This window comes from Solenopsis invicta, chromosome 1, assembly GCF_016802725.1.
Source record: "Solenopsis invicta isolate M01_SB chromosome 1, UNIL_Sinv_3.0, whole genome shotgun sequence".
Classification (NCBI taxonomy): Eukaryota; Metazoa; Arthropoda; class Insecta; order Hymenoptera; family Formicidae; genus Solenopsis; species Solenopsis invicta.
The window spans coordinates 29,385,597-29,407,875 of NC_052664.1; the positions used below are offsets into that span (position 1 = coordinate 29,385,597).

Sequence of the window (22,279 nt, forward strand, 5' to 3'; positions counted from 1 at the left end):
CTCTTTTTCGCTTTGATAGGTATGTATTTATAACTATCAAAGAGATGGATATCTCTGGAATACTGATTAATTAATAAGATTCTGTTTGCATTCTTTGTGTTTCCTTGCAACTTTGTTCTTTACCCTTCGATGCCTGAGAGTATATTATTTTATTGTGTTCCAAATACAGAAATAGCTGGTTAAAAAACCACCGGGTCTTGAGCTAGATATTCTTATGTAGATTATGTATGTGCATATAAATTAATCAACATTTAGCAGTAAAAGAATTAAATAAGAGATTCTATGTATTCTCTGAATAAAAGAATACACTACAAATATAACATCTTTAAATTATATATTACAACCTATAAATATTATATTGCATGAATGTCTGTTACTCATAGGTGTCTCATACTGATTGAAATATTTTAATAATCTATACTTTTTTACATTGAGAAAAACAACGATTTAAAAAATTGTAATAAATATTTATTTAAATACTTGCAATGAAATATTTAATTACGGTACATAAATGTTTATTTAAAAAAAAAGATAATTAAATTACATTGGTGATTCTTATACTAAATAAATATTGCATTGAAATATTCAAACAAATGGTCATTAAAATTTAATAATTTTTTTTTTCTGATGCACAAACAATTTCTTTATTCTATTAATTTTCTACGTATACTTAAAATTGTTTATGTCGTTCGTCATATAATTACATGATGCTGTTTTTTAGTCATAGATTTTCCGTTTTTATTTCGAACTTCTATAAGAATTATTGAAATGTTTTTTTTTTGTCCAACGTTATTCATCCCAGTCTTGTTTTAAACACCTGCTTTAAGCCGGCACTGAATCGTGTCAAGAGAGAGGGACTAACGACTATGCCACCAAAACGGTACGACGCGGCGTACCGTACGTTCACCATTCGTCGTTCATCTCAGTTTTATCAATACGTATTTTCCATCTCTCTTGCATTCTCTCTCTCTCTCTCTCTCTCTCTCTATCTATCTCTCTTGTACACGGCCAATGTCTCTACACTTGTCGACCACATGTGTAAAGAAAAACAAAATACTTAAACAATATTGGCGCATCGATTTCTTGAATTATTAGCGGAATGTTGAGTATAAATTATTTTTCCTCTTAAACTTACTCAATAATATTTACAAAATTGAATAATTGATAGTTTCAATAGTTTCTTTTATCATATTATATGTATACGATTTATCTGCGTCGTGATCGTCATCCCGGATAAACATACTTCGCGTTAGTGCGTGCTTTACATCGTAAATGAACGGTAAATGAAGTCTTGTATTAGTGTCACGAAAGTATAACGTGCACAACATTTAATTCTTGATTTTCCTCAGCGGCGTGACGCGAGATAAAGTTGAGCTTTAAAATGTGCTTTCTCAACGCGTATATTAATTCGCGGCCGGGAGATTTAAGCGCGCGCGAAAAAGATCGCGCGGCTTAACGAGGGACTCCTTAACGCGATTGGGATGCCGCGGAGAGAAATTGCTAATGCGCTTAACGAGACGATTAGAGAATATCCCGTGCACTTTGTGCAGGTATGCGGTTTACTTTTACCGAACGATGTAAATTGATAAAACCGGTTCTCCCGGCTAGTGTTACGCTCCAAGATGTACCGCTTACCTACCTGCGTATCGCGGTTAGGCATTACTTTATCGACCCTTCGTCACTAAATTAGCAAACGTCAAACTTACAAACTTTTATCTCGTCCTTTAATTAATATCCGTCCGTAAAAGATGTGTTCATAACAATCTTTTAAAAATCTGTTTATCTCAATGTATTACTATCTGTGCAAAAATATTCTTTTTTGTTATTAATTTTTATTGTTCTTAACATACGATTCTTTGACAATTAATGTTGCTCATTATTTATTTATTATTTTTTTATAGTACATTGAACTTATTTTCAAACAATCCATATTTTTATGAAATTTATAATTAGTCTTTAAATATAATTTAACAAATATATTCAAATGTGATTTTCAAACGACTTTTGTGTGATTGATTAATTTTTTATGGAAAAAATGATAAAATTATTACGCTGCTCTATTGTTATCCGTGATTTCTTTATCTTTGCACAAAGAAATTACCGTTTGCTCCTCCAGTCCACAGTTCTTGCGATGTTCTACAGAGGTCGACTATTTACACAATTCTTCACTTCCCAGCATTTTACATTTTTATCCATTCATTTATCTATTAAATTTTATCATTTAAAAATTATGCAAACTTGTTACTTATTCTTTCGTACAACAATATATTTTTATTCTTTGCGATGAATTATAATATATTTTATGTTAAATGTTTATTTTCCAAAGGAAGAGAAATTAAAACTTTTGTAAGAATATCTTTGATTTTGCAATTGTTGATTCGTAAAAATTGGGGAAAATCCAGAACATTGCAAAATGTTGCATCAGGTTGTTTTCAAATAAATGACTCACAATCAATGAATGAGGAACATGGATGTATTAAGGTAATGGATTTCAAAAAGTACATCCCACAGACAATGTCAAAATAGAAACAAAATTTATTCATAAATGTGATATGTTATATTTTTTCTGTATATTTAAATTTTATTATTTAATATTATTATTATAAATAATACATGTATCTTTTAGTTAATGCTAAAGTTAGATATTTATTCCGAATGCCAAACGTTTCGATCACGGCCCTGGTGGCTTGGATCGATATGAGTGATACTAACCTGTTTTCCCGTTCTCCAGTCACCAGTTGTCCACTGTAGCATCAGCGTGCGTAAAACATATTGGCGTCGCGAACGTACGAAAATAATTTCTGGAGTTGAAATATTTTCTGGAGTTAAATTTTTTAAATAATGGTATGTATTACATTTTTTTAATAATAATATGTACACGTGTGCAACTGCATTTACGCATGCGTATATGTATGTCATGTGTTCACAGTGCCGTATGAAAAGTATGTTGCATTACCATCAGAAATAGGAAATGCAAGTAAACCATTGGGAGCTGCATACAATAAATGAAATAAAGGGAACAAAGATTAGGAAATAAGATTTAATATAATTTAATATAATTTAATATAATTTAATTAAAAGACGTGTCCTATATGAAACGCAGAATGCAGACCGCAGGTCATAAGTGCGGACGCGATAACGGTATCGAAAGTCGTTAATGTTATTGTTGCGGTTTTGTTTGACTCGCGTTTGCAATCTGAGATTTGCGTTCTGCATCTTACGTAAAACGACACGTACGGAACGTTTCTTATTTAACATATTGAATTATCCCGTATGAAAAGGAATTATTAAGATCTTTTCATATGTCTAATAGTTATTATTCAAATTGATTGATGAACACCGTCTAGATTGGTACACACTGTGCATTGTCTAAAATTTTAATTTCTGGAACCCGCAAATAAAATATTAAAAAAAAAAATTGTTTGGATTCTGCGAGCAAAACGTTTTGAAAAATAATTTGACGGCTGATATCAAACAGATCAGCCGAGCAACGATCTAAAAATATTACTAAAGGAACTTTGACTACTGCCACAAATAGCCTACTTCTTTTTCGATCTCTTCCGTCTTTTCGCGAAAGAATGCGCGAAGGAATCTCGTGAATCTGCGCGTGCACTACGCCGCGGGCGCGCATGTGCGTCTAAAGAGCGGCGGACCAGGTTCTCTCTTAGATGTATCGTTTAGTGCGAGAATAATACATGTAGAAGATATTACCTGTGTTCGCCGACGTGGCCGTTTCAGAGTAAAAAATCGCAAAACGTGACTCACTAGTCGCTATTACGCCAAATCGCGACCGGTTGCATCAAATAAGTTCGATTCGTAGACTTCCTTTTCACTTACGTATATAATCGCATAATTCGTGTGCATTTACATGTGTCTTTGCAGTTTTAAGTAGAAAGAAAGTGTAATATTATATCTCGTAACGGATAGACAAGAAGGAAAAAAGAAAAAAAGGAAGAAGATAAAGGGAATTTTTTGCACAATTTGTTGCCAATTAAACCTTGAACATGTCATTGTTTGCCTGTTGCGTCCGTCAGGTGAGTCATTGTTTATCAACACTATTATGGTAAAAATATGCACAAATTCAAATAATTGTTTTCCTGTTCGACATAATAGACAGAACTTTTCAATTGCGCGCGATTTGTCAGTCGCGATCGCGCGCATGCTAATCACACAACGCCTACGAGTTTACTAAGTTAATATTTTCTGTTTTTAATAACAGTTTTATTGTAAAATAATATATAACAATTATAGACAAATAATTTTGCTTTTATTATTTATTATTTATTACTATTTACTCATGTATTTAATGATTTTATTATTTATACAAAATTTGCATTCTTGACTAAAAAAAGTAATTTTGCACTTTTACTATAATTTATTTTATTTTACTTTTGTTTCGTTTTACCGTTTTTATATTATCTATTGAACTTTTTTGTATGTTTTTTTTATAACTAATATATAATTCATTTTTTTAATTTTATTTTTTTGTAAATATATATGAAATACTTTATAGCACTAGTATCTAAACAAATAATTGTCTATAAAAATAATAGTGATTACTTTTTATTTCAAAATTTTAATTTATTAATTTTTTAAATATTTTTAAAATGTATTTATATTTTAATGACGTTGGTAATACTTTTTTTTTTTAAATTCTGTCAGTCGGATAATCGTCAATCGATTAAAGCATTTTCTGAATATGTTAGTGTGTGATGTAATTTATTACATAGTTTTTAATTAGAAAAAAATTGTAAATTAATTAACATATAAATTTTTTAAATAGACAATGAACTTTACCAATATGTATATATTTGTGTAAAATTATTAACCGACATAAACGACGGAAAATGTAGATTACATATAAATACATTACGCAAGCTTATTAATATACGCACAAGACGTTATCATATTTTTTTTTGTATAAAAATGCTAACTGTTGCCAGTAAAAACAATAGCATTGAAATTGTTTTACAATGCAAAATAGTCTGAATTCTCCTCGCTCACCCCTATCGTTCAGGTGGCAAAATCGGTAAATAGAAAAATGAAGTAAACTGTAGAGCTGCCACAGGCACCAATGCACGTGCGTGCGTGTTGCATGTGTATTCATATGCATGTGTGTAACCATATGTATAGGCAATATGTGCTCGCGCTCACGAAGAGAGTGAACGTCAAGCCGCTCGCTAGGATGAACAGATACATTTTACGCTATTTAACGGCTTTCATGCTCAAGTGTCAAAGCGACTGGCGGCCTTGCTGTAATCAGCGGGGGGTTGTATTAATAGAACAGCGATTCACTGTTTTGCAAAATTTTTCTTAGAATCGATTTCGTAGCCCTTTACTTCACCGTTGTGTCCGTATACGTGCGCGAGCCACGAAGTTGTTAAATATCATCGCAAAACCGACTGGCAGTTTACTCACTTGTATTTTTTATATCTTTTAGCAAAAGTTCTTGATTATGCAATATACGCAACTACTTACTTCCTCATTTATTTTTTCAATGTACTCATCAAAATTTCCGTGAATAACACATGCAGGAAGTAAAGTTTATTTTTGCAATAATACTCTTAAGGAAATACTATGTTTACTACGCAATTTGTCTCAATGGAAATTGGATCTTCTATTCAATTCCAAAATAATACATTTTTTTTTCGAGAAATTTGTAAATTTGAAAATTCAGAAAACGGTGATTTTTTCTTTTTCTATTTCGAGAGTCAGTTCGCATATCTTCGCGTCCTTTCACAGAATAATCGAAGAGCTGCGGAAGAGGCACATCAGCAGATGCTAGCGAGAGATCCTCCGGAGATCTCATGGGAGAACACACTGGGCTCGCCCAACGGCGTGCCCTTCGACGATGACACAAAGGAGCTGCTAAGGAAGTGCCTCGACGTCTCCGTGCCGCCACCAACCAGCGTGGCGGAGTTAATCAAACGAAGTAATGCGTTCCCCGTGAAGTTTCCAATTAATACCGTAAGATGCACCGCTTTGAAGGACAGGGGAATCAGCTCGGATACTATCGAGGTTTGCATAAGCGAGTTGTTTGCGATGAGTAAATATAGTCCAACAAAAGGGGCATTTAATTGTCTGTCCCCTGTCTGTTCTTTAATTATAATACTAATTATAATACTTAATTATAATACTAATATTTTCATTTTTAATAATGCAATTTTTTTTAATATTTATAAAATTTACTTTTTCTCTTGATATTAAATATGTAATATTTCTTTTAATAATTCGCTTAAATATTTAAGAAATATTTAATCAAATATTTAAAAAATAGAGGGATCGAGGTAATAGTTGAAAATTCAATTATTGAAATTTGTCTGTTTTTTAACTCATTCTATATAGCTTAAAACATAAATTTTTACTCAAGTCTGACGTAGTTCTTTATCTTTTTTTATGACATTTTAACTAATTTGATCAATTTGTGATAATCTCTAACATCTTCCAGTTAAACGCAAACTCGGTATATCCGCTGATACACGAAGCGATGTTGCCCTTGATTGCTCGATGGCTAAAACATAAACGGTTATATGGTAGCGCTATTGAGAAAGTTATGTACGCGGAGATGGATCTCATTCAATTCATCCATCGCTTATTAGATAAGAGGGCGGCTTCCTTCTGTGGTCCCAACGATCGATGGAAATTACTTGATAACAAGAGTGGTTTCGATGGATGGGAAAGTGTCGGTACTGATCACGAGAAGGAACCTTTGGTAAGTACTTGACGTCATTTTGCTAATCATAAAAAACAACTATAATGATTGGATTATTCAAGTAAAATAAAAAATAATTTAGGATAGTAATAAAATTAAGAATAAAATTTAATATAGGTGATACGGAATAAAATTGTTTTAATATATGTATTAGTTTATTTTTTAATTTTCAAATTTCTTTGTACAATAATACAAGTAATACCGAAATAAATTGGTTCTAAATAAAAACTTTGAATAAATAAACAATTTCAAGCAAGGTAAAAATATAATTGCTCTCTCTGTACTATCACAGAAGTAGCTATAACGAACCTTGAAGTACTGTTCCCGCAATTTTCTCGTAAATAATATGTTTTCATAAAAATTGTTATTTCTACCCTTATTCTTCTTTTTTTTATTACACTTTATTATAGGACATTAAATTGCCTATGGATTAATGTAACGTTACATTTACCGATATTGGAAGTTTATAGGATATTAAAAACAAGATAAAGTTTTATATCACCTTCTCTCGTGTATCACCGTCGCGATGCCTTAATAAACATTTTTTAAAATCTGATGAATAGGTCCTAACGAAATGCTTGAGCTATGACGAAATTAAATTGTCGGCAATGATGGTGGTGTCGTCTCATACGGAGTTCATAAACGACGGCTCGCGAAATAATAGAGGTATCGTGAGCAGTGACCCAGACGTCGTCCAACCTAGAGGGGTTATTATGGGTGTCATAGGCACAAGGTTCTATGCATTTATTTAACCCTGCTTTCTTCAGGAATATTTTTATACGTGCGAGCCCGCCCTCTCTTCTTCCCTCGTAACTTTGCCGTCGCGTCTGCAGATGCGTATTCTATTTTTATCCCTTTTGTGTACAGTTATTTATAACCGCAAAAATTTTCGTGATTAAAAATTATTTAAATTATTACATAAATATAATAGTAGCCCTTTTTAATAAACTATGTTTCTTTATCTTTTATTTAATTATTTTTTTTTATAGACTCCACTCTCTAAAATTGAATCAGTGAAATCTTATTGATTTACAGTGCTATACTTATAACTGTGATCAATCAGTGGCTATTCACTGTCTTTCAATGATTCCGCTTAAGAGGGGGGTACTCTCACTGATTGAAAACAGTGTGTTATTACTGCTCTCACTAATCGAAACCAGTGTATTATCACTGAAAGGCAGTGCATGTATCACTGATTGATATAGTTATAAATATACCACTGAAATCAGGCTGTTCATTGTCTTTCCATGAATAGTCTGTTTTTAGTGGTATATAATCTTGTTCAGTGATATATGCACCGTTTTTCGGTGACAATACACTGATTCGATCAATGAAAATATCCCCTTCTTAATCAGAATCACTGAAAAATAGTGAATAGACACTATTGATACAGTTATAAGTATAGCACTGCAAATCAATAAAATTCCATTGATTTAGATTTAGAGAATTGATAAAATGAATATTGATTTGTCATGTAGATTTGAAAGACCCCGATATATGGAGTATCAGGACATTGTCATCACGTCACAACAAAACAATATGGATAATGGGTAAGCAGTAGGGTAAAGTGATAATAATAAAAATGATAATAATAATAATAAAGATAAGATTAATAAGATTAGCGCACCACTTGTATTATTGCATGTAACTTAAAATACTATCAAGAGGCGCGGTCGCTACTCGCGTTAAATGACACGCAAAGTTGCATGTTACTTGAAATAATAGAATAATAGCTTGACATGACATGACAATACGATTTATTTATAGAATCAAATACAGTGTTTCTTTCTTTGGAATAATAGCTTAAACTATATTATAATGTACACTCTTCAGTTCCTTTTGCAATATACAATTGAAATTTTGTTTGAAAGAATCAATCTATGCGAGATAGGTACGGATCGGGGATAGACGGTACATTCGAGGCAAAACGCGGTCTACGAGTTTTATGGGCCAAGTTTTATGGCGAGAATCACCATCCGCTCTACGAAGAAACTACAAAACGCATGAAGTCGAAAGAGAACAAGCGATATATATCGTTGGGCAATCATGTCATCTTCGATATCGAGAATTATATGAAAAGAACCCTCCTCACCGTAGAAATAATACTGCTCGAGGCGAACAGCCGAGCCGAGAAGCAAAACACGACCGCTTTCTTGCACGTGGTTGGTTTTGGCCTCGGTTAGTGCGAAACGCTATTTCATTGTTGAGCTTATAAGCTCGAGTTTGAACGTTACTTGAGCTTAAGCGATTAATCATAAATGTTACAACAAATTATTGAAATTACTTCTTACACTTTCCTCTTTCGATATTTATTAATTAAACAATGATTGGCAGGTGTCTGGAAATTAATTCAAGATCAGGAAGTCTACTTTCTGAAAACATTCGAGATTGCCCTCAAAAAAATGAACAAGAAACTCAAATATGTTTCTGACATCATGTTCGCTTATTTCCGGCAACAGAATTGCGGCGGTGCGGGTAACGGCGATTACCTGGGTGGTTAGTAAAAAATAAACGGATAAATATAAATATCCTTACAACTTGTACAATAATGATATTATTTTTAGATATAAAGATACACTTTGCCCTGAGAGAACCACATAGCAAACTGTTCCGAGCCAATGACGCGAATAAACTTCTCATTGTAACTTACGCCTGGGATGGAAATGCGTTACCAGGTTTAAACATTATTCATTTCATTATTTATTTATTTAAATGTTGGTTTATGCGATGTTAACGCTGATATAAATTCCAATGTCTTTTATTCAATATGTTTTTTATTCCAACGTTACTGACAAGAGGACAAATTCTAAAATACATCTCTTTATTAATATCTTCAAAACAACGCGATTCTTTTTTCTGCAGGAAATGAATTCTGGGTTGGAAGTCTAGACACCAGCGGCGATCCAGCGGCCGCATGCAGCACTCAAATAACCGAGCTGCATAATCCCAAGATCAATCCACGCGCGTGCGGCTCCAGCTTGCACGTTGCTTCCGCGGAGCATGGAATCCTGCACATATCGGATTACGCGAAGCTCCACCTTACTTAGGTAACCCCCCGATAAGCGCTTCCTTATCGACGCTGGTCTTCCTTGCTGAACGAAGTTCGATTTTGCGATCCACATGTGGAACTATGAATGATGTTGCCTTTGGATTATCAATGCGGCAACACACCTTGACTTAATTGAGAGATAATCTCTTTTTTTCTTATCTTTGTATTCATTAACGAAAATAATAGAAAAATATCAATAATATATTGCATGTACTTATCAGAAAACATTCGATTATCGAAATATTAAATGATTTATCCCGTCTTTCCTCCCCTCCTTATCTTCCTCTGTATTATAAGAATTAATTAGCTTAATTAATTCAATTAATAAAAATTAATCAACAATTAATTATATCTTATATTGCTCATAAAATTAATGAACAATATTAGAGTAATATGAGCAATAATAATCTCATATTGCTCTTTACATTTTTTTTTAATAACTTTCAATCTATTTTCGATACGGAATAAACATGAAAATGGTTTTCGAAGGATTACATAATACTATTTAAAAAAGTATAAAGTATATAAAAAGTTCAAACATTAGATATTACAATTAGAACAATACAAAAATATAGAAGCTACAAGGCATGAAGACATTTGGATTAAAAGATACAGTACATTGGATTAAAAAGTACAGGGCAGTAAGTTCACTCAGAGTCATTATGAAAAATATTAATTTTAAAATGCTGTTTGAAAGAACACCATCCCAAATGCGATCAGAACCTCCCGACGAATGCGTTCGCTCAAACTTTAGGAAAGGGCCGGCCCGGCGGACAACAACGGGCAATTACGAAGACCATCTCGATCACCTCGCAGTCAGCGTAGCCGCAGTGCGGACGTGGATTGTCTGAAGAAGTACACGGAGCGTCGCGTGGAGGAACGCCGGCACACGGAGATCAGCGACCCCAGCAAAGTGGACACCTCGAAGTGGATGCCTCTACCGAAGAACATGCCTCGGGGTCAACAATCGGGGGCGACAAAGAGATTCTCGAGGGATGAGCGGCAGGAGAGCGTCGATGAGTCGGCGGCAAGTGGCGAGAAATGGCCGGCGAGATCTATCTTATCCTCGTCGGCTGAGAATCGATCCAGAATCGAGCCCGAAGTTGTACGTCGACATCCGCCCAACATCAGGAGTCACAGCACCGACGTGACTATCCTTAAGAAGCCGGAGAAGAGCATCACTGAGCAACGAAGGCACACGGACTGCATCAGTGACCCACGAACTATCGCTACGAGGTTGATCACGCACATTTTCCACGTTCAAAAGCGAGAAATGTCATAATCGGGATTGTAGTTGAGATTTGCGCGATTAATCATGGTAGTCGTTATGGAGCCTTCAATGTGTAGTGGCGTCTAGTTTCGGTCAGATTTCTCTGCATCTTTCGTTCGCTTTTTCCTTCTATGTGGCCGAACTAGTTTTGGCGATTTACTAATGAAAATTCATATTGCTCGTGCCGAATTACGTGAAAACACAGTGGTGCCTAGTTTGCTCCATCGACCGGAATTAGTCGCTAATATCTTTTCACGTTGTAACGTTCATCATAAACTTGTAGTTTACATGTTGGTCAAATGCAGTTTCATAAAAATAGCCGTTATAACGAGAATTTTCAAAGTTTGTAGAAGCTCGTCTTGTCAGTGTTCAAATATACTCCTTCTTTCTCTCTCTCTCTCTCTCTTCCTTTGTCTACGTGAGATAATTATTTTCATACGTTATTTAGAAGAACAAAAATATAGTTTTATAATAGAAACTCTTTAAAAATATGCATGGATAATTAATATGATTTTGCAATTTTTCTCGTACATTTTATGTCGTACATTTTAATTATAAATAATTAATAATTTAGCATTTTTCTTTTATAGTTATAAGAAACAAACTTAACTTGTCGGTATATGTATAAATAAAAAATTATTATGCAATAAACTACTTCAACAAATAACTTCAATAAAGATCAATGAGTTTGCTATGATGACGGAAACAAATATATTTGTTATCTTTAAAAGAAATAGATAAAGCTCATTAATTTCCGTTGAAGTTGCGTATATGTTGAAGTAATTTATTGCAGTTTTAATCGTGAATAGAATGCCTTTATCAAATTCTCGAAAATTGTTGCCTTGCACATGTATGTTCTCGCATGAATATATAATTAAAATAATAAATAGAGAGTTGAGGCAAAAGCTCGATCTTGAACATGTGATTTACTCAGATGGCTACCACAAATTAACGATGCGAAATTTCACCGAGAGGCGTCCCCCCTTGCAAGAGTCGGCTGTGAAACCACGAAGAGCACGGCTACGCGGTGGATAACATTCGCTAAAAGTCCGTCGCCCAATCCTGCAACAAGAATAAATCCCGACAGTAAAGATTCCACAATGGAACACGACAGACAGAACGAAGGGCCGCGTAAAGACGCGGACATTCCCAAATGGCAACCTCCTAGAAAGTTCTCCCCGGCGAAGACCGAGAAAGGGCGCTTGCAAAGGCAAGGTGTGCAAAACGATAATTCTTATCACACGACTTTGATTTACGCAGGCTATTTCAATAACGAATGATATTTGATTGCAGATGAATTAGATGTTGGCAGAGACCGTTCCTCAAGCTGTGTCGATACCAACGAGCGAGTGAAAGATCGCTCCTCGAGCTACGTCAACACTAACGAGCGAGTGAAAGATCGCTCCTTGAGCTACGTCGACACTAACGAGCGAATAAAAGATCGCTCCTTGAGCTACGTCGATACTAACGAGCGAGTGAAAGATCGCTCGTTGAGCTATGTCGATGCCAACGAACGAGTGAAAGATCGTTCCTCGAGCTTTGTCGTCAGTCACGAGCGAATGAAAGATCGTTCCTCGAGCTTCGCCGAGGCTAACGAGCGAGCGAACAAGCTCAGCGAACGTATGCGAGACTTGTACGATTTCAAGACGGAGAACGAGTGGCCGAAGAGGGCGGGGACCTCCCGAGATAACACTTGGATCAGCAAGAGCAGCAGCGAGGAAGAGAGACCCAACTATCAGCCGGTTCGCAGGAACAGTCAAGATTTAGAATTTAACGATAGAATCGATATCTTCAAGGTATCAATGTTGAGATCTTACAAAATCAGTTGAGATCTGATGTTTAGAAAAGTCAGTTCATCTCGTTTTTTTGTCTTTACCCTTTTTTTTAGTCCAAGACTGAGGAGGAGGAAGAGGAGGACAGACGAAGACCGAAGCGCAGTACTCACAAGGCCAGCGAGGTGTTTCCGGACGAGCAAGACGAACGTCTACAAAAGTTCAACGAGAAATTGCGATTCAGCGAGGATCTCAGAGCGGCGCGAGTTCGCGGTCGCGAACGAGGGCGCACTTACTCGGACGACTACGACGAGAAGGTCCGACGGGATTCTCGTTCGACCCGGCCGGAACTAGTGACGTTCAAGAGAGACCGACCGGAAGCACCGGCTATTAGGAGACTGGTGGACAAGGAGAACAAACGGAATTCGGATGTGAGCATGAGACCACGCGATTCCACGGTCAGCTATGTAGAGATAGATTTCGCGAAGAGGGATTCGCGTACCAGCGACGCCAGTTACGTCAGCGTGAACATGAGCAAGAGGGGTAGTGTCGAGAGCAAGAGCCAGAGGATCCTCGATGTCCCACCGAGAAGAGCTTTCAGCCAAGGCGAGGAGCGACCGGCCACCCCGGTGCCGCCGATCGAGTTCAACGACGAACGGTACGTCCCCAAGAAGTTATCGGAACCCTCGAGCACTAGATATAAAGTGTACCTCACATAGGAAATGCCTGCGAGAGCTGGCATTTCGCGAAACGAATGCCGCTTTCGCAGGGTTTTAGATTAACATTTAACGTCTCGACAATGAGAAAGAACAAGTTCGACGTGGATGGAGAAACATTTGTACGAAGAGAACCTCGATGCGATCTTCACAAAAGTTATAAGTGTCAATACTGGTATGTCGCAAAATTAAACTCGTTATACAGTGTTAACTTTGTGTTGGGCGATGTCCGTCACTTTTGTCGAATAAAAAAAAAAACGAAATTTTAAATATTTACGAAAATGAATAAGTGTAAGATATAAGCAATCTGCGATAAATACGATGGAGTTGTTGTCTATAAATAGCTGTTAAGCAAGCATTCAGGTGTTTATTGTGTTCATTGTAGAATAATGCGATGTGTAAGTGAATGGATGTACGAAATTCGAGTATATTCTGTTACAGAATATATTCAACAAATGGCACCTGCCCGGACCCGGAAAGTTTAATACATAAACATATTTGTAGAAGGTTTATAACGAGTTACATAATTGGAAGTGTCCTATTCGTGTTTTTCATGTCGATGTTTAAGACGTAACTGCGATATTAATAGTGTACAAACGATGTAATACAAAAAATAATAAAATATTCTTTGAAGAATGTTTCCTTTTTTGTCCAGCTGTTCCTGCGTATTCTAGAGTCAATTTATCTTTCTAATTGCAGTTCTTTTACTAATTAAAAGACAATTTTTTTTTAATATTTTTTTAAAAAAACCTATGTTTTTTACAAAATATTGATTGACGTAACGTTTTCTAATTAAAATATTCAATATATTCAATTTATAAAAATCAATCTAAATTCAAATTTAATATCAATCATTCAAAATATCTTGTTTTTAAAAAGAAAATATCTTTTTATAACAAGAAGGGATTTTTATTAATATTCAAATGAATTACAAAATTAAATATGTATATACATAATATAATAATTTAGCTATAGAATAAAATATCTTTGGTATTTAAGTAATTTAAAATAAATCTTTGATATATTAACTCAAGATATTAACGCGCGAGAGATTTAAACAATTATTTAGTTAATTTCGTATTGTACGACATCAATTATTATCAAATAATAGCTTAAAAGAAATATTTACACTATGTGCGTATACTTAAAACAAAATGATCAGTCAATCGTTTGACAAACAGATAACTCTCGTTAACGTTTTATTTGCGATCTGCGCCACACAAATCGCCGCGAAATCCTGAGCTTGAATCTTTTACAAAGGCGACTTTGACTCTTTTTCTGACCGGGACATTATGAACAGGCGGTGGCGGAACTCTACAGTCCCTCGGTGCCTGGTCTTCCTCTTCTCGCTCGATCTTAAATCTTTTTTGGGCACAGTTCGAGCCAGTCGATCCTATTCCGTTTGCAACTGATGTATTACCCGTCAAAGATGAAGAAGAGCCATTAGCTACTATGCTAGTGTTCGATGAGATTTGCGGTGATTTTGGAAAACTCGAGGACCGTCCGTTCGATGGAGAACGTATAAGATTTCCATTGCTGTTGCTGTAAAAAACGTAAATTTAAACTATATTACTCCAAAACTATACTTAGTTTTTAGTTAATCGATAGTTCAGATAGTTTTTATCTGAAGAAAACCTAAATTAAAATTAGGCTTTAATTGTACTGAAAAAAAAAATATCTTATTGTTAGTTTAAATAATATATTTGAAATAAATAAATATGTTTTATTTTATCAAGGACGTTTATCTATTAAGAAAGAGAAAAAGCAATTGAACAATCTGACTGTCCAAAAAGCTGAAGAATTTACGAATTTTTATAAATCAGATGCCTATGTCAATTTTATTAATTCACGTATCCTTTTGCAGACACAAAATAAAAATTTAACTACCTGTGGAAGTTGTTTTGAGTAACGACGATGGAGGGTGTGACGCAGCGTTTGCCGGCGGAAATAGCTGCGTTGAGTCCATTCGGGGCGATCATCAGCAAATTACTGCCATTTTTGTCGCACGTGAGCGAACTATGCCTCTGCGCAGCATAATTAACACGAAAAACATGAGAATTTTCGTTACTCAGCTTCTCCTGTTTCAGAAACGTCACGGTAGGCTTCACGTGATATGTGGCGGAGATTTGGTTGTTCAAATGCGACTCGCATTTGATACGGATGTCGTGTTGCTGCATCCCATTACGATCTTGACTCTTTTGCCATTCCAGAACATTGCTTAATAATCTTATGTACCTATGCAATAAGATTTATTACTTCAATTTCAAATGTCTGGCAATCAATTCTTCTTTTAACATAATTTATATTATTATTTAAAAATTTTTATTAAATATTGTATTGTAATATTACATTTTTATTATTATTAATACAAACACATTTACTTTACATTTTATTATTAATAGAAATACATTTTTTCACAAATCTTAATATTCTTAAATTGTTTTCAATGAAGGAAATGTCTTCGCATTATTATTTGAAAAAAATTCTCTAGCATTGCCCAAAAATTTCTATTAAATATTGTATTTTAATTTACACTTTTTAATCTAATTGTTAATAAAATTGAATTTATTTGCAAATTAATACACTTAATTGTTTTCAGAATAAAGAAAATGCCTTCGCATTTTCTTATTATTTGAAAGAAATTATCTATAAGAAAGAATAAGTGAAAATAGAAAAGAACTACCTCTTTCTTGCTTAAATTAAAACATATGGTTTCGCAACTAGAGAATTACCTTATTGCCATCCTTAAAATCTCGTTTTTCGACAATTTCTTGTCAGGTGGATGAGTCGGCACTAACTTGCGAAGTTCGGCGAAAGCACCGCTCACGTTCTGCTGCCTCCATCGTTCACGACTGTTAGTGAATAATTTTCTAACTCCTAAGGTGCCTACACGCGGCGTGGGCGATCCTAAATGACCGCCAGAAGATGAGATGCCGTCTAGCTACGAGATTATCACGCATTTCATTAAATCGCCGTTCAAATTCATTCGATTTCCAGATAAGATTAGCAATATTTAAAAATATAAAATCTCGTTATATTTAACGACAATTGAAATTTCTAAGAATATAATTACATGGAAAGAACGATTAAAGTATTTAAAAATTTAACTGGATATGATCTAAAAATAATTTTTGAATCATCGAAGTAATTATAAAGGAAATTTAAACGTAATGAGCAATGCTGCAAAAATTCGTGACATTCTGAGCAACCAGTTTGATCGTTGTACATAATTATTTTGATGATCTAATAAAATTATTTTCAGATCTGTATCTAGCTAAGTTTTTAGATTCTTTTCAAAACCGTTCTTTCAGTATAAATAAAAGATAGGGATTTTAAATTTTGCTTACAGAACCGGAACGGTCCCGCCGTCGTCTACTTTGTTCTTCATCCTCATCTGTGTCGTGGGAGTAAAATTCGTCGGAAAGCGTGGCTTCCTCCTCAGTATCCCTCGATGTTCCGGGCGAATCGCCGGCTTCTTCCGCGAGCTCTCCTTCGCCGGACAGTAACGATCCTGCTGGGGAACCATTTTCGGCCTCTGCAGCTCCTATACCGCAGCCACTATACGTTAACATCGGCTGTAACGATTGATAAGTATGGTGAAGAAATACGACGAACGTACGCGTAATAAGCGTTGCCACCATTTCTCAACGCCCGTCATCGCGTTCCAATTTTCGTGAATAAATATAAAAATTCTTTTGTCTATATTATTTTGAAATCCAATTAAATTATTGATATATAAATTTATTTAATGAATCTAATTTATTAATCTATTGATTAATGATTCGCTATCGTGATTAATTATTATCGAAATTTATGAACGGAATCAATGACGATTCACTGGCAATAAAACAAGCCGGTTAAGGATATGTACATGTGTTCTCAGATATCATGTATATATAATTAACCATCTAGCGCCAACAGGAAGTTGATAATGCGTTCTCTTCAACTGTCCCTGACATTCGATAGATATGTATGCCACTTGATTTATCTTTATACATTAGTCATGTATGCACTCATCGTCTGCATATCAGTTTTATTTATATGAAAAAGGAAGCGTTTCCGTCTATACATTTGCGTCTTCTCTTAGTCACAATTTCATACTCTTAAATTTGTCCGGCATTAAAAAAATTGATCCTTAATACGGATGATGGATTCCCTGTTAGTCGGCAAATTTAAGTGTTATTTATCATTGCGGCAATTGTATTTTAATATATATATATATATATATATATATTTTTTTTTTTTTTTTTAATACTGGCAAGACAAAACTGCATACTGAAAATATTTTAAAATTTATTTTAAAAATATCCATATCACCTAGTCATCCGTTTTATCATGATGGCACCATAGCTCTCACATGAGCGCTACATTTTCTTTTTACAATTTCTCATATTTCATTGGAAGATTAAAGCGAGTGTGAGCTCCACTAAATTTTTTCACGTTTAAATGGTGAGTTTTATAAGAACTTAAATTTTACAATAAATCACGACATCACTTCAAATTCACATTTTCGCGAACATGTAAAAATCGCAGAGTCCACATGCAAAAAGGGTTGAAGAATATGTTTCAACACGATCACACACGAGTGAAATGATCAGGACTCACCATGTTGCACGTGAAAAAGTAATCCGACACTACCGCGAGATTAAATGACAGATTGACTTGGGGAACAAATAACTTGAAGAACAATTCCAGCTTGCATCGCGATTGTGATGGAGAGTAACACCAATGTCGAAAGAGTCGATCTAACTAGTCGCGAGTCCGAGGTGTCCCTCTGGGTTAAATGAATTTCACGAGGGCGGAGCGCAGGCTTATGGGTGGAGCTCGTGTCAGGTCCGTCCCATCCAGCATCCCTGTATCGACGCTTCTCGCGGCGGATCACATCTTCATACATTTAGCGAAAAGACGACTACTTCCGCCTCATCGTACATCAATCCTCGATCTGTTTAATATCATTATTCGAAAGATTTTGCGATACAGATACGACATATGCTAACGTCAATTTTACTTTTCAAGCTTTACTTGTTAGACATAGGCCCGGTTTTTCATTATCTGGTTAACTTGTAGTTAAACTTAACTTGCTGTTTCAACCAATGAGCTTCACTTATGGCATTATCATGAGTGAAGCTCATTGGATAAAACATCAGGTTAAGTTTAATCACAAGTTAACCGGATAATGAAAAATCGGGCAAGAGTCTTAAATAAAATTAAAACTTGAATTTTGAGAAATTAAAACTTGATTTTAATATAAACTTATATTTTTGATTTCGCTGATTAAAAAAAAATTATCTAAGATAAAATCTGAAATCTTAATTCAAATTGAAGCAAAAGAATTATTGAACGTAGTTTAACATTGTACACCATACAATGGTGGAGAAATACAGCGGTTTTATAAAGATCTTAGTTGTAATTTTTTTTTTTTTTTTTAATTGTGAAAAAACATTTTTTAAAAACAAGTTTTATTTAAAAAATCATAATTTTTAAAATTTTTAATTTTTTTATATAAAAAACTTGAACTATAAAGAAATATTAGAAATATATAACCTCAAACATTTTGGGGGTCAAATTGATTATGTGTAACCACAAAGAATTAATGATAATAATAGTAATTAAAAAAATAAATTTCTGAGATTTGTATTAAATTGCAATTTTTATATTTATGATGGGTCACACACACACACACACACACACACACACACACACACACACACACACACACACACAAAATTGACGATATAAAAAAAGTTAGCCGCTGTATGACGCAGGACACGCGTAGGTACCGTCGAGGGCACGTGTCCTTTGTGAGCCGTTTATTCCGAGATTAAGGTTCCGATATATTTGAAAGGATCTGACATCAGCCAAACAATGTATTTTTAAAAATAAAAAATACCACTATAATTTTTTACGTTCGTTGAATACGAATATGTCAATACTGCAAGTGTGATTAAACAAGATAGCATATATACTATCAAATATTTACGAAAATTATAATTGATTGATCATTCATTGTACGTGACTTAAAAACATAAAAAAATTTTTTTTTATTAAATATGTAAAATGCATAAGTGTGTAGGTTTAACATATTGCAAACAAATCTGTTCCACCCTCTTCCTGTTTCGATTCATGCCATGTGTTTCAAATATGCTGTCTACAACACTAAAGAATAATACGTGTCAAGTTTCGTTTATATCTTATCGTTACATTATCTAGTTATTGTCAGACATTTTTCGTTACTGATAAAACGGATGATGTATAAACAGACAGCTATATTTTTTCAGAAAAGCGACAAACACGTTCTCTCGGTCAAAAATATCACATTGCAAAGTTTTAAATGATTATTTATTCTTAACACATTTTGAGATAATTTTTGAAGCATTTAATAATTACAACAGTTATTTTTAAATGATGCCATAAACATTACAATTATTTAAAAATAATTGACTGACTAAATAATTTATTATTTTTAACTAGTTACCCAATGATCACTCATAAATAATTTATTAATAATTTACTATATTTATCTATAATGGATTTCCTTCAAATTATCATCGGATAAGTTACTATTTTTTTTTCTCTTACAGATAAACACGTTAGAAAATTTAAAATATATCAGGAAAAAGAGATAAATTTTTATAACTTAAATTGATTAATAATTATTTACTATTGATTTTCTGCAGATAGTCATCGCGCTTACCCAAAACCAGCCTAGGTCCCACGCAGATTGGCTCGTAATGGCGCTTGAATGAGCATCATGAATGATATCATCTAATCAAGCTCCAACGATGACACCCCGGTGCATCCTGCTGGAAAATCTGTAGCACCCTCCCGAAGTGTCACAATAAAACAGTTCGTAGCTGGTGGCCACTTGACGACGGGGGGTAGCGCCGCTCTTCTCACCCTTAATGTATACTAAGCAGGATTTTCGTTTTTTTTTATGCCCATCAAATCGCGAAGATCCGACTAATCGAAAGTTGATTGTTTGGGAAAAATCGTGAATGCGTCATCCATTATGCAATCCTGTCGTGATACATTAATTATGCAACTTTTTTTCTGTTGGATATTATTTTTATATCGTATTGTCAAATTTTTATAAGATTATTTAATTAATTAATTAGAACTATTAATTTTTTAATATTTTTTTTATTATTACGTTGTTTATTGTACATATTTAGCTGGAATCAATTTAAGTGCAATTTTATTTCTTTCACAGGTATATAAAAAATTACGATAGCGTATGTATAAAGAATATTTGAAAAATAGTCATTGCAACGAAAGCCCCATTACAGAAATCGACAGAAAGGCACCCTCAGGGTGCTCCATAGAATTTAATAGGGGATATTTGGTAGCGGTTTCCCACAGGCTGGGTAACTCGCGGTCAATTTGTGCGTGTCAATGAATAAGAATAAGGTATTAATATCGCCTCACGAGATTGACTCACGCGACTCTTATCGAGGTCTTTGGCACTATGCCGATTTTCAGATAAAAATCTAGAAAATCGTTAACGTCGACGGGATCCAGTCGGAAAATTTATATCCGTAATAAATGTATTACAAATTTAGCGATATCGCGGAATCGATTTTATTATAAACACGTTCGTTCACATTGATACGATTATAAATATTCCGACAACGCGATTTCTTAGCGTGTTTATTATATTTTCAAACTCATTCGAGAGCGTAGCGAAACACGACAGACTTCATAAAAATGCAAAGATTAATTACAGAATAACGTAGCGTAACTGTTAATTAAGCGTCGAGGTAATCCTTTCCACTTTACGGCACCTTAAAAATTAATCTCCCGTCGATTTGTTCGTTTAATCCCCAAGATTAATATCTCACGCCGTTGCCGAGTCCTTCAACAACTTGACCCTGCGATTCTATGATCGCGAGGACGCGGGAGGGTTACTACCGCGAGAGGGCTGCAGGGCGGGGCATCCCTTATCAGCGGCGAACACTCGCGCAGCCTCCATCTCCTCGTTTCAATAGCGTTCTGCTCGAAATCTCAGCGGCACTTTCACTTGTATATGAGTGTCACCGTTAGATAGTCATCTTAAAATATTGTCTTCTTGTTACAACTAAATATTAAGCTATTGAATAAAAAATATTATTCATTCTTTTTCAATGATCATTCGAGCACCACGAAAATGACGAGATGTTACGAAGCGTAATGAGAGGTTTAGAATTTTAATTAAATTAAAGCAAAACATTTTTGCACCGTTTCTTTTTAAGTTCTATCTCTCTAATATTTCATTGCTCGGCAACATCGCTGCTATTAATTCAAGCTAGATCTCAAAGCATATTTTTACTAAAATAATTCACAAATTGTTTTAATAATTTTCATAATTGTATAAACAATTCGCGTCCTTGACAACGCAGGAACTTGAAAGTCATTGTTGAAATGTTCAAAAAACGTTCTATCTTTCTTCGTAAATTTTTTTAGACTTTTGTGAAATCTTTTCTTGATCTTTTTAGAGGTCAAGATTCTCGCCTGGCTAACATTTTCATTTGACCATCTGCACATTCATTCAATTTATTTTCATAAATTCGTGCCACAATTGTCCAACGACCCGGTATCCCTATGTAACTTTTGTAGCGGAATGCAAGAGTGCAATTGATTTCCACTAACGCGCGGAGTTAAATCACTTTTTGAATGGGTTAAACCGGTGTTCCGCCGGGCACGTGTGGGTATTGGGGTCTCGCCCCGGGTGTGTCGGTGGGAGAGAGGCGTGTCGCTGGTTTTGCGCAGCGTCCCATGAACGTC

The 22,279-nt window shown here is 34.6% G+C and overlaps 3 protein-coding genes across 8 annotated transcripts in view; 2 read left to right on the forward strand and 1 right to left on the reverse strand.

Moving 5' to 3' along the window:
• The window catches only part of LOC105203657, a 168,300-nt gene extending 157,549 nt beyond the window's left edge, over window positions 1–10,751 (forward strand). For 2 of the 6 annotated variants that reach the window (XM_011172523.3, XM_011172526.3), the window contains 8 exons: window positions 5,743–6,018; window positions 6,449–6,712; window positions 7,276–7,445; window positions 8,191–8,262; window positions 8,604–8,890; window positions 9,047–9,208; window positions 9,277–9,387; window positions 9,575–9,991. In XM_011172523.3, the coding sequence (XP_011170825.2) occupies window positions 5,743–6,018; window positions 6,449–6,712; window positions 7,276–7,445; window positions 8,191–8,262; window positions 8,604–8,890; window positions 9,047–9,208; window positions 9,277–9,387; window positions 9,575–9,759 (1,527 nt within the window). In that variant the 3' untranslated portion in view covers window positions 9,760–9,991. Of the gene's footprint in view, window positions 1–2,731; window positions 2,845–2,929; window positions 4,035–5,742; window positions 6,019–6,448; window positions 6,713–7,275; window positions 7,446–8,190; window positions 8,263–8,603; window positions 8,891–9,046; window positions 9,209–9,276; window positions 9,388–9,574; window positions 9,992–10,515 lie in introns of those variants that run through there. The other 4 variants (XM_039450758.1, XM_026134189.2, XM_026134190.2 and 1 more) reach the window with 4 other exon arrangements.
• On the forward strand, window positions 10,349–14,155 carry LOC105203661. Its single transcript, XM_026134150.2, has 5 exons — window positions 10,349–10,402; window positions 10,516–10,997; window positions 11,966–12,246; window positions 12,325–12,827; window positions 12,920–14,155. Exons 1-5 carry the CDS (start codon window positions 10,349–10,351, stop codon window positions 13,520–13,522), a joined length of 1,923 nt encoding a protein of 640 aa, XP_025989935.2. The 3' UTR covers window positions 13,523–14,155.
• A 261-nt stretch (window positions 14,156–14,416) lies between these two features.
• Window positions 14,417–18,556, reverse strand: LOC105203662. Its single transcript, XM_026134191.2, has 5 exons — window positions 18,125–18,556; window positions 16,867–17,094; window positions 16,252–16,460; window positions 15,407–15,754; window positions 14,417–15,061 (listed from the first exon to the last, which is right to left on the reverse strand). Exons 1-5 carry the CDS (start codon window positions 18,125–18,127, stop codon window positions 14,719–14,721), a joined length of 1,131 nt encoding a protein of 376 aa, XP_025989976.1. The 5' UTR covers window positions 18,128–18,556; the 3' UTR covers window positions 14,417–14,718.
• Window positions 18,557–22,279: the final 3,723 nt, after the last annotated feature.

Coding starts and splice junctions, on each gene's coding strand:
- LOC105203661 (XM_026134150.2), top strand. CDS start 10,349: ATGAAGACATTTGGATTAAAAGATACAGTACATTGGATTAAAAAGTAC. Junction 10,998..11,965: donor CCACGAACTATCGCTACGAG/GTTGATCACGCA, acceptor TGATTTACTCAG/ATGGCTACCACAAATTAACG. Junction 12,828..12,919: donor ATAGAATCGATATCTTCAAG/GTATCAATGTTG, acceptor CCTTTTTTTTAG/TCCAAGACTGAGGAGGAGGA.
- LOC105203662 (XM_026134191.2), bottom strand. Junction 15,755..16,251: donor ATTTTAAGGATGGCAATAAG/GTAATTCTCTAG, acceptor CTTATTGCATAG/GTACATAAGATTATTAAGCA. Junction 15,062..15,406: donor ACTCAAAACAACTTCCACAG/GTAGTTAAATTT, acceptor CGTTTTTTACAG/CAACAGCAATGGAAATCTTA.